Source organism: Diabrotica undecimpunctata, chromosome 3 (assembly GCF_040954645.1).
Source record: "Diabrotica undecimpunctata isolate CICGRU chromosome 3, icDiaUnde3, whole genome shotgun sequence".
Taxonomy (NCBI): Eukaryota; Metazoa; Arthropoda; class Insecta; order Coleoptera; family Chrysomelidae; genus Diabrotica; species Diabrotica undecimpunctata.
Genome location: NC_092805.1, coordinates 121002924 through 121015001, shown reverse-complemented (window position 1 = coordinate 121015001; position 12078 = coordinate 121002924). Strand labels below are relative to the sequence as shown.

The 12078-nt window shown below is 34.2% G+C and overlaps 1 protein-coding gene across 1 annotated transcript in view; it reads left to right on the top strand.

Annotated features, from left to right (window-relative positions):
* The window catches only part of Pi4KIIIalpha (phosphatidylinositol 4-kinase III alpha), a 102402-nt gene that overhangs the window by 59766 nt on the left and 30558 nt on the right, over positions 1–12078 (top strand). Inside the window, exons 13-15 of the mRNA XM_072526796.1 lie at positions 1737–1875; positions 2269–2565; positions 10486–10671. Of these exons, the coding sequence (XP_072382897.1) occupies positions 1737–1875; positions 2269–2565; positions 10486–10671 (622 nt within the window). The remainder of the gene's footprint in view (positions 1–1736; positions 1876–2268; positions 2566–10485; positions 10672–12078) is intronic.

Below are 12078 nucleotides of genomic sequence, written 5' to 3'. Positions count from 1 at the left end.
GCACGTTTTCATCCATTTATCTAGTTAAAAATGTCTGATGACGTCTACACGTTTAGCAAGAAAGAATCACTCTCGTTTTACACCTTGTAATATCCCAATACCATTGTTTATAGATATTATTAATCAGAATATCTTTCAGTTAAAAGCTTTTTATCTTTTCAGTTCATCTTCCGAGAACTGAACGTCAATAAAGCGTTTTGTCTGTAAAAGTGTTTGCTAATTTATTTTGCCTATGCCTAAATAAAAAAGTTAAGGTGCGTTGTAAATTAACTTACATCACTGATCTTAAATAATCTCAAAAGATAGAGATTAACTTCCATTAATTTTAAAATTTACGAGGCATGTTTTTTAAGTAAGTACCGTTTTACGATTCCGCCGCCGCAGCGCTACGGTCGGCGTTCCGTGCATGAGCGCTGATTACCTACATCTCTTGTCTACGCACTGACGCCATTACAGTCTGATTCTTCATTGTATACTTGTTTACTCCAGTGTTTAAGATGCCTCCAACAATCGTGAGTCACGCTGATTGTAAAGTACGGGCTGTTATACGATTTCTTAGTGCTAAAGGCGTAAAACCGATCGATATTCATCGTGAGATCGTTGAAGTTTACGGACAAAACATTATGAGTGATGGAATGGTAAGGAAATAGGTGAGAGCATTTAAAGATGGCCGCACAAATGTGCATGATGAAGAACGGAGTGGGCGTCCTTCGGTCGTTAATGAAAATTTGGTGCAGAAAGTGGACGAAAAGGTGAGAGAAAACAGACGCTTTACAATTTCATCATTGTCCGACTGCTTTCCTCAGTATTCTCGTAGTGTTTTGTATCGCATTGTTACCGAGAACTTGAATTACCGGAAATTGTGTTCACGTTGGGTTCCAAAAATGTTGACGGATTTGCACAAAACACAACGTTTAGGCAGTGCATTGACTTTCCTTGACCGGTACCACAGTGAAGGTGAAGATTTTTTAGACCAAATTGTTACTGGTGACGAAACGTGGGTGGCCTACGTCACATCAGAATCGAAACAACAATCCATGGAATGGCGACATTCATCATCACCCAAAAGAGTGAAGTTTAAGCAAACAATTTCTGCCCGGAAAATCATGTGCACAGTTTTTTGGGACAGAAAAGGAGTATTGCTAGTGGAGTTTCTGCCTCGTAATGAGACAATGCAGCGTCTTATTGTGAGACATTGAAAAATCTGCGTCGTGCAATCCAGAACAAAAGACGTGGCAAGTTGACAAAGGGTATCGTTTTGCTGCATGACAAAGACCGTCCACATGTGGCTAATCAGACCAAAGATCTCATCAAATCATTTAAATGGGAAACTCTAGATCATCCTCCATACAGCCTTGATCTGGCGCCCAGCGACTACCATTTGTTCCAGCACTTGAAGAAACACCTGGGCGGTCAGCGTCTTCAAGACGATAACGAAGTCAAAACATTTGTGATGCAGTGGTTAACAAGTCAGGCGGCAGAATTTTATCAGGAGGGTATTCAAAAACTGGTGCCACGTTATGACAAGTGCCTCAATATTCACGGAAATTATGTAGAAAAGTAGATTAAGGTACAGGCTTTCATGTAAAAATAAAATTATTGCCATATCTTTGCACATCTTTTTTTAATTCCAAAACGGTACTTACTTAAAAAACACGCCTCGTAGTTTGATTGCTCCAGTGTGTAAAACTAAGGGTATACTTGATTGGACTACATAAATGTTTTTAATATTTCAGAGTTTTATGGACGATGTTAGATATAATGCAAGTTTTGTCTAATTCCTTGGAAATAGATCCCAATCAGGAAACACCCAACTTAAGGATTCCTCGCACACCATTCTCTATCCAGCTTATGGATATATTAGAAGCAAGAGAGGTAAGGCAACAGTCAATCTTGGTTATTTATCAAAAATTATATGATTAAGTCAATATAACTTCATGAAAACTCGTTTGATAAATAAAACTCAATACCGATTTTTTTAGTAAACCCACTTTTCTCTAGTAAGATATTTCCACATTAAGAACTACTGTTATTAAAAGCCGTTTAGGAATTAAACTCACTACAGTTGTTTCATTAGAAATTCAACATTTTCTAGTTAACCATTTTAACATATTTATTGCTGTTTTTATTTATATGTTTTTAGAGGACAAATACAGAACAGGTGAAAAATTTTTTAAAAAGGTGAATTATTTGTCCAAAGTCGAAATAAATACTTTGTCGTATATATTTATATAGTTATTTTAAGTTTAATTTTTAACACATTTTCAGACTATCGTTAAAGATTTTGCTGCTAATGCAGAACGTATAATAAGAGAAGCTTTAAAGTGGGCGCCTCACTGGACTCGTTCCCATATTCAAGAGTATATCAACCAAGTTCCGGTTAGCGAGATGTGGCATCACACCGGTTTGTCGATGGCTCTGGAGTCACTAATGCAATGGAGTCCACCTAATATATACAATGCTCATTTAAGCGTGAGCATGTTGGATAAAAGACCCAAGTGTGTCAAGAGCGACTCGTCCAAATTAATGTCTACTTCAGCTATGAGATCGAAGTATATTGGAGAGGTGAGTTTAAATATATTTTTCATTTTGTTAAATTGTTTATAGAATTTTCCAGCATATCTCTAATGGTAAAACAAGTTATCGTTAATGACGCTAAGGATATTAAAAAAAGTGTTTCTCTCATCTTGAACCAGAAATTTAACATGAAAAAGCTTTGCGTAAGGTGGGTGCTGCGTGTTATTACTGCGGATGACAAAAATGTATTCGTATTCGTGTGACACTTTTCAAAAAGTGCTTGGCTCCTATAAGAAAAACAAAAGTACTTAACTCTTTGCGTGGATAAAACACGTATCCGTTACTACATAATCTAAACCAAATGGCAGTCATAAGCAATAGATAGAAACCGGTTCTTGAGTTCCAAAGAAGGCGAGGCCGATGCCATCCGCGGGAAAGGCCATGGCATCGATGTTTTGGGATGGTAAAGGAATTTTGCTAATTAGCTAACTTGAAAAAAGTAAAACCATAACTGAAGAATACCTTTCTCAACTTTATATAAATCTGGATGCAGTATTCATGAAATCAGATCCAACTCAAAGAGAGAAACCCCTTTTTCATCATAACAGGGTACACGCCCATAAAAGTGTGTTGATAGTGTGGAAATTGAGATATCAGAAAGTGTTAAAACATCCGCCCTATTCCTCATATTTGGCTCCCTCGGATATTCATCTATTCTAATAAAACTAAAGCTCAGGGTTGTAACGAAATATTTTTGCCTACCACATGGTATTATTATAAGGGGTAGAAAATTGGGGACAGAAATTGTTGGGTGATTATTATAATTATTGAATGACCATGTGAATGATTATATCATTCTAAAGTATTGATTTGATTCACAAAATATAGACGAGAATATTTCTACGCAATTTTACGAAGACTAAATATAAAAGAAACAAGGATAAAAACTTGGGAAAGACTTAACGAAAATTGGGTGAAAGCAAATACACAATTTAACTAAAAAAATAGTTCAAAACAAACAGACTCAATGAACTACACATACAGGGGGAGACAAAAATACTGACTTAATAAAATGCACATACAGAGGGGTACACAAAAATACTAATAATATTGAAAACTTGACTTTTGAGTGAGCTGTACAAAATAACACGAAATAGACAATTCTTGTTCTGAAAACTAAATGAGACTGCTCCTAGTCAAAACTAAACAGCACCTCTGATCACGAGTATTACACTTGTGGTCATTGAGATACAAGAAAGGGAACACAAAAAACAATCTCTACTGGCACAATCAGAAGGGGACACAAGGGAACACAATCTCCAACTAACCCGTGGCATAAAAAACACCGTCCAAGATGGGCTAATTAGGAAAACAACATTGGACTCAGGGAAACACAATCTCCAACTAACCTGTGGCATAAAATACACCGTCAGAGATGAGCTAATTAGGAAAACAAAAGGGACACAGGGTACTACTTCTCGTTCACAATCTCCTACTAACCCGTGGCATAAAGAACGCCGTCAGAGATAGGCTTTAGTAGGAAACAAACAAAAGGACAAAGCAGAACTCGTTAAAAAAAAAGGGGATACAGGGGAACACACCACTACACAACTACACAGCTGGGACAAGGGTAAAACACAAATACACAGCTGGGACCAAGGGCAAAACACAACTATACTCATCAGCTCAAACAAAAGTCACTCAAAACAATACACACATTTACTCAAAATGACTGAACAAACAAAAAATTACAAAAACCGATTATTCTGTAAAATCTGTCAAATCAATTAAAAATAAATGCCACAATAACGGTATTATTTGTTACTGTTAATAACTTTTTTTAAAAATCATTATAATATCAAAACTTCATTTAAAATTCATATTTAAACATTCAATCTCAAAATATTTGCTTTGATTTACCAATACACATAAAATATATATACAAATATTTCTACAGTACATTACATAAAAAACAACAATACATATGTTAATCTACAACAAATACATATGTTGATACAAAATACATATACAATACTGTTTGTGAGACACTGGGGACTATCCAAAAGAGAGGATGCATATAAATGGCAGAAAACTAGGGAAAAATTGAAAAAGATATGGCTTGGGGGAAAGGAATCTGCCTTACTTTGTTAAGACTACTACAGATGCAGGAATATTCAAAAGCCCCACACGTTGGGCGACATTTTTGTAACGAAATATTTTTGCCTTCCATATGGGGTATTATTATAAGGAGTAGAAAATTGGGGACAGAAATTATTGGGGCGGAGATAGGGCAAGCAAAATAATTGATACTTGTGCGAACGGCACTCAGGGTTTGTCTGGAGAGCTGGGGTCGTGGATAAGTAAATGGCAAGGGGTCGGATTGGGGCAACTATAAAAAATGAAACAAAGGGGTACTAACGTGAATCTCTTGGGACAAACAAAACAAAAGGAAACAGGAAATACCTCTAGCAATTTAAAAGGACGCCGCTTCGAGGTGCCAAATTATAACCATTACAACAGCTAGTTGTAACTATTGAATCATTAAACATAAAAAATATATATTTTCAAATGAAACTAAAAAAAGTGTTAGAGAGTTAGTCAAGATAAACAAACAAAATGGTTTACAAAAAATTTAACATTTATTGTGTCTCACCACAAACAGTTACAAAAATAAATGGCACAAATTACTAGATTAATAGTTACAGAGTACAAAAATAACAAAGAAAACTTACATGTCATCCGTTTACAAAATCTAGGAGTTGGAGATATTACATAAACTTACAAAAAAAATTGTTATTGCAATAGAGGTTAACCTTTTTTTTTTTTTAACAAAACAAATAAATATCGAAAATAATAAAGCGAGATGTCTTATGCTAACATTAAATTTAAAACAACAATTAAAATGACAGCTAACCATGCCCTAAGATTTACAATGTTAAATATTACAATTTTTAAATTTTTATGAAAGCAATTATTACTTTAGAAAAAAATGTCTGTCTTTACTTTAAAATTTGAAACAAAAAGTTACCTGGATTTTTCACTGAAACACTTTGAATTTTCTGTAACTGAACGTCACTGGTGGTTCTGGTGTAGAACTGGGCTTCACTCTCTGTGTAACGAACACACGAACAAATTCATCTCCAAACTGCCAAAAAGCCTGGGATGACAACTAGGGAGAAACAAAACGAGGATGGAAACGACGATTCTTCCAATCCTCACTTAAAACTTTAACTGCACCATTAACTGCCACAATACATTACATATTTTTCATGAAAAGAGACGAACAACGAGGAACATTTCAAATTTGATGTAAAATTTGGATCCACACCTAAGCCGACTGTCTCTTACAGCGACCCAAGTGAGAATGAGCAATTATCTTTTAAAATTCATTCGCATAACTTAAAATAACAAAACACTTGACGGAAATATTTATTTAAAACGCAGAATATGAAACGCAAAAGAATGCCGATGACGTGCACATCTGTAAAACATAAACAAACTCTAAAAATGTGTTTATATTACTTGGCGACGCTAAGAGGAATTGAAAATATTTTTTGCGTATTTTAATTTATATGAAAGTAAAGAGAAATACACTGAAATCATTCTTCGTTATTTTAATACATATATGACGGGATTTCAATTTAATACATATACGAGGGGATTTCAATATAAATATCAAGGAATTTATATACCAAAGAATTTGTAAATGCTACAGGGTTGCTCAGACTTGTAGAGTCTGCGATTTACCAAAAAAATATTTAGAAGCGATCGACTATTCACTACTACAATTAGGCTGGACCCTGGATACTAAAATACGTAGATTTATGAAAATGCTTTTATTGTAAAAGCTTATATAAATACAAAATATAATTAAGGCATCTAATAATAATAGTTGTAATAATAATAATAGTAATAATTTTCTTGTCTTTAATTTTGATGCATGGTACTGCATATTATCCACAAACTGTTCATAAGACGGTAGGTACGTAATTACTGCACGATGTGAGATGTTCGTGCGTTAGCTGATTGCGATATTTTGATTTAACTATTTTCATTTCTGAAAATTATGTACAGAATTTCATGACCATCCTTATGGATTACAGCACACAATTATGGCGACTCATTAACAGAGTTAGATTAACGGGTACTGAAAAATTATCATTTCAAAACATATCAGAAGAACAGTGGTTACAACACTAAAAGAACCTATTAACCTGAAATGGGACCACAATATATTCAGTAAGAAACGTGGGTTAACATTGGAGTAAAAAGAAATGAAAATGGACGTAGAAATGGTAAAAACAGCTGTTAGCAAACTAAAAAATGGAAAATCCTGCGAACCAAAGGAAGTGTACCCAAACTTACTAAAAGGCGGCACGAAGAAACTGATTACATCTTGAACTCAAATATTTAACAAATGCTTAAATGATCAGAAAGTTCTTAATCAATGGGAAGTAGCGTTTATCTACAAAACAATGCAACAAAGAAGACTGTCAGAATTATAATGATATATCAGTCACCAGCACCATTAGAGGATTGTATCGAAGGTTATTGAGAGATCTAATAAAAGCAGAATTTACAGAAGAAGATTAATGCGAATTTAAAGCCGAAAGATCATGCACCGACAATAGATTCTGTATAAAACAGTTAATAGAGGAAAGATCAGCAGTTAACTTAGAAATGCACATCATATTCATTGTCTCTCAAAAGCCTGTGATGATATACCAACAAGTAAATACATCCACTAATCAGATTAATTCTGATTAATAATAAACTGTCCAGAGATTTCTATCGTTTGTGTTATGGGATAACGGCATTGGAACACCGATATATGAGATATATAATAGTATGAAACTATCGTTGTGGTAAATTTTAAGAATCAAGAATTTTTTTTAATATAACTATGTGTATTTACAATTTACATCATTATAGAGTATAAAGTAAATGTGTTACTGGTTTTGGTCGTGAAGGAAAGGCATCCAATGATGTCTCACCTTATTCTATTTTGATTTAGTTATGAAGTAGGTCTTGGGGCCAGGTTCTATCTAGTCTCCTTCTGGCTGGACCATGGTTGAATAATTCCCTTACTAGCCCATTTTCGTGGTGAATGGTACGTTCATTTTGTGACTCTGTGGCTCCATGGATTTCTTATCTGATAAAGAGAATCTTTAAGTCGTCTTCTTCTTAGAGTGCCATATCCATACGGAACGTCGGCGACTACCATGCTTATAATATTGTTATACTGATCTCGGTCTTGCGCTACGTGTAGCAATTGGTCTGCTGTCAAACCTGTCCACTGCCGCAAATTCCTCAACCAAGAGAGTTTCTTCCGTCCTATCTATTTCTTTCCTTCGATTTTACCGTTGAGAATTAGCCGAAGGAACTCATATCTTGGTCCTCTGATTATATGTCCAAGATCGTATTAAGTCGATCGGATTAAGTCGTAGCGAAGTAAAAAAAATTATTTAAAAATCCTTTATAAAAGGTATATAATTAAAACGCCCAATCGGGATACATCACAAAACGTGTTCGGAATCTATATTCCATCATCAGTGTACATGTTTTGAGCCACTAAATATTTGGGTAAAAACCCGTTAAATGTTATTAATTTGAATTTACATTATTGGATCTTAGATACTGTGATGTTAAAGTTACAATTATAATTGATAACATGGCACCGTAAGACTCTACTGACTTTTTCGAAGTGAAAAGTTTGATTACTTACGCACCATGGTGCATCCACTATCGATCTTAGCCTTTTAGACTAAAATCTTTGCGTGATATTCAGCGACGTTGGCTTTGCACTGCCCCATAGGTGTGGTCTGTAGTACCAGAGGGTTTGAGTATTTGCGTCCAAGGAGCCAATACATCTGCCGGAATTTTAAGTCGAGCTGTGATCTGGATATGTTTCTTCCAAGTGAGACGTCAAGATGGAGGCCAAGGTATCTAGTGTCTGTTACTTTTGGTATTCTTACATTGTCCATTCTTACAGGTGGGTATGTGTTGTGGCGGCTGATAAATGTTATTTGAGTTGATTTTGTTTACTTTTGTTCGCCATTTTATGTACCAATCACTGAGTATGTCCAGATGATGTTGCAGGTCTTATGAGGCTTGTATGGGATCTTCGTTTACTGCTAGTATTGCTAGGTTCTAAGTTTTAGCTGCCTGTTTAAGATCTGCCCCACAGTAGATGGGTTGCTTTGGTTTTAATAAGTTGGTTGCGGTTGTGGTGGGAATTTTTGAGGTTGTGGTGGAAGAGCGAATTGATTTTGTGGAATATTTGGTATAGGAGTATTTGTCTGTTGCCAGTATATGTGGTTTGGTACATTTTCGGATGTGAATTCCAGAGGTGGATATTGTTGGGGAGTTGGGTACGTGTTCCTGGATGTTTGTTAATAGTGGACCTGCTGTTTACCTGCTATTTTTGCTGATATTATAATAGACACTGGTTGTTTGTGTTCTGTGTGTGTAAATTGTACATTGTAGAAAACAGAATTTAGTACGCCACTGCCACTTTACTGTTTATTTTAATAACTAGAATTTTAATAACTACTTTCTGCTATTGCACTTGTCGGAATACGTCCTTACTCTACCATATTCAAGTGAACACTAAAAATCAAGAAAGCAGGCAAAAATTTACAGATTCGAAGATCAGCACAAGAAATAGTAATAAGTAATTGCGCATTATTTAAAGTTACTGTTCAGTAGTCCTATTTTTCTGAAAGAAATAAAAAACTATATAAGAGTTTAAAAGTTTTTTAATTACAAAATGGATAATATATGTATTCAATTAAAATTGATTGCTTTGGTTAATAATGGTAGGTTAAGGCATTTACATAAGATTTTGAACCATACCATAATCTCGATTTATTTTTTTATCTCTTTTACAAAATTTGATATCTTTTTATGGCGAATATTTCAAATAGGAGCAATCATGATGTATAGGATGTTTATGGCTCACACAAAATTTGTTCAGACACTGCGGACACATTCGTTGCATAAGTTCTTTCTGTTTGCAGTTTTCAAAGGCGCATACATTTTCCGATATGGTGGTGTAGGGATGTATAATACCGGAACTATCCTTGATGAAATCTTTGTTTCTATAAATATATCCTATATTCCAATAGCCATTTGGTTTTCTACATTTTACCCTTTTTGGTTCAGAATATTCGTATGTGCTATGCGTTTCTATAAATGGCTTTAATTTTTTCTTCGTTTTACTGATAGATTTATTATTAATTAAAATTGGATTTTTTATACTTGACTTTTTGGTTTTTATATACTGACAATTGTGGCATTTATATTTGAAGTGGTTCTTGCAGAAATCTAGATTGCAGGCATCACATTGTATCAGAAGAAATTCGAATTTGTTACATTTTAATTTCGCGCAGTATTTTCCGAGTTTAGGAAATTGCATCGAAAATGTCTTGGTCACATTTACTAATGTCAATGTGACAATTTCAAATTGTTAGTTAAGGCATAAGCTACAAGAATAAATGGACGAAAGCTTAGCGTCAGGTTAGAACCCAACCAGTGCATTTTTTAAACATGCCGAAGAATATATTTATATTTTCTTGATTATACACTGAAAAAACTTTCAATTTTATCGCTAAGAAGAGTCACATCATAATATGTGACAAAATATCAATTCAGAATTTACAAAAGTTTTGATAAATTAAAGTATGTTTATATATAAAGAAATAATAAAATTACTTTACTCAATTTTAAAAATACAAAAAACAGTATGGATCTTCGCGCTAGCCTACAGTACCGCTTACTGTGCCATTTTTTTTTTAATTCTGTTAAAAAAATAATGATAATTGTTTGCAAATGTGAGTTAATTTTCAAAAGGTAAAAAAAAAGAATGTTTTCGAATTTTTATTTATAATAAATACCTATTTATGTGTAATATAAAATCAAACATTAAATTTTTTACATTTTTAGTTAATTCGTTTCTATTATTTTTAGGTTATAGGGATGGAATTAGGAAAAGACAAAAACACTTTAGTTAACGAAATACTCAATCGAGTTTGGACATCTTGTAAAGAAAGGTCAGACCAATTGCATAGGGATGCTTTATGGCAAGCTACAGCGCTACTTATTTCTACCAATGAATTAAATAGAAGTCTTCTGCATTGCATAGCTTGGTCACAGGTAAGTCATATTTTGAATCAAATAATACCAAATATTATATATAAATGCCAAAGGATAATACCAATAAACTAAAAGAACATATACATAATGAAAGAGTTATAATAACAGATCAAAGTTTCTAAGCACATATTATCAAGCCAAATAGCAGTTTTAAGAATTGCTATGGTGTGATACTTTAAGTTAAATTAACTAAAAGAGCAAAGGAACAAATTAAATATTGCCAAACTGAGGATTTGTGAGAAAAGTGAAGCCATTTAATGAAAACAATAGATCACAGTATTCCAGAGATTCAGAGAAGACATTTCAAATATATAAATAATGTAGTTAAAAGTGTTAAAACATTTACTAATTTCATAATTAAAAGCTTTCACAAACAATCAAATTTAAACTTTCCTTAGTAAATGTTTACATTGGTAGATCTAGTATTAGTTTTATAAACGGCTAAATGTAAAAGAAATAAACGAGTGCCACTGCACCTCATAATACGGCAAGATCACAGAAAGAAGCGGCCCAAGTTGAAGAAGAACATCCTGGCTCTGAAACCTCTGAGAGTAGTATTATAAGACATACGCTGATCTATTTCTAGCTGTCGAAAAAATATTATAACCAATAGGATCGCCAACGTTCGATCGTCGGACATGACACTTAAAGAAGATGCGTCTATTAATTATTTCCTCCTATATTTTCATGGTGTGACTACGTAGCTTTATAACCTGTAGTTTATGCATTGTGGGACATCTCTTTTTTTGTACACAGATATTAAGATACTGCCTCTCCATTCACCTGTAATGTTTCCCACTTCCAATAATTCTATTAAACAAATCTGTTAGCCAACTTATTGCTGTCTCTCCTAACGCTCTCCTTACTTTTCCAAGTATATAATTTGGTCCTGCATTTATCACGTCCACCGCTGGACATAGGCCTCCCTTAAACTCCTCCATTCTTTACCAATTTATGCTTTGTTGCCAATTTTTGGTGATACGCCTAATATCGTCATCCCAACGTGTAGGTGGTCTTCCTCTACTAAGTTTGTCTGCTCTTGACCACATTTTGTCTATGCGTTCCACAAAAATCAGTAATACTCGTGCTTCTTCGCAGATCTTCGTTTCTTATTCAGTCCCGCAACGTTACTCCCAGCATAGACCGTTCCATTCGTGTCTGTGCCACACTCAATTTCAAAGGCTAATGGTATGTTGGCCCTAAGTGTGTCTCAAGGCTGCTCACGCTAAAGTAATTCGTCTTTGGATTTCGCATGTTTGGTTATCCCTACTTATTCTTATATATATATGGTCCATATATCACCAAATTCCAAGGTTTGAGACAATTATGAACTTCTACAGGGGTCATTGCATGATTAGTTGGACGGGTGGATTTGTATGGCGGAAATATTTGATATATTATTTTTAA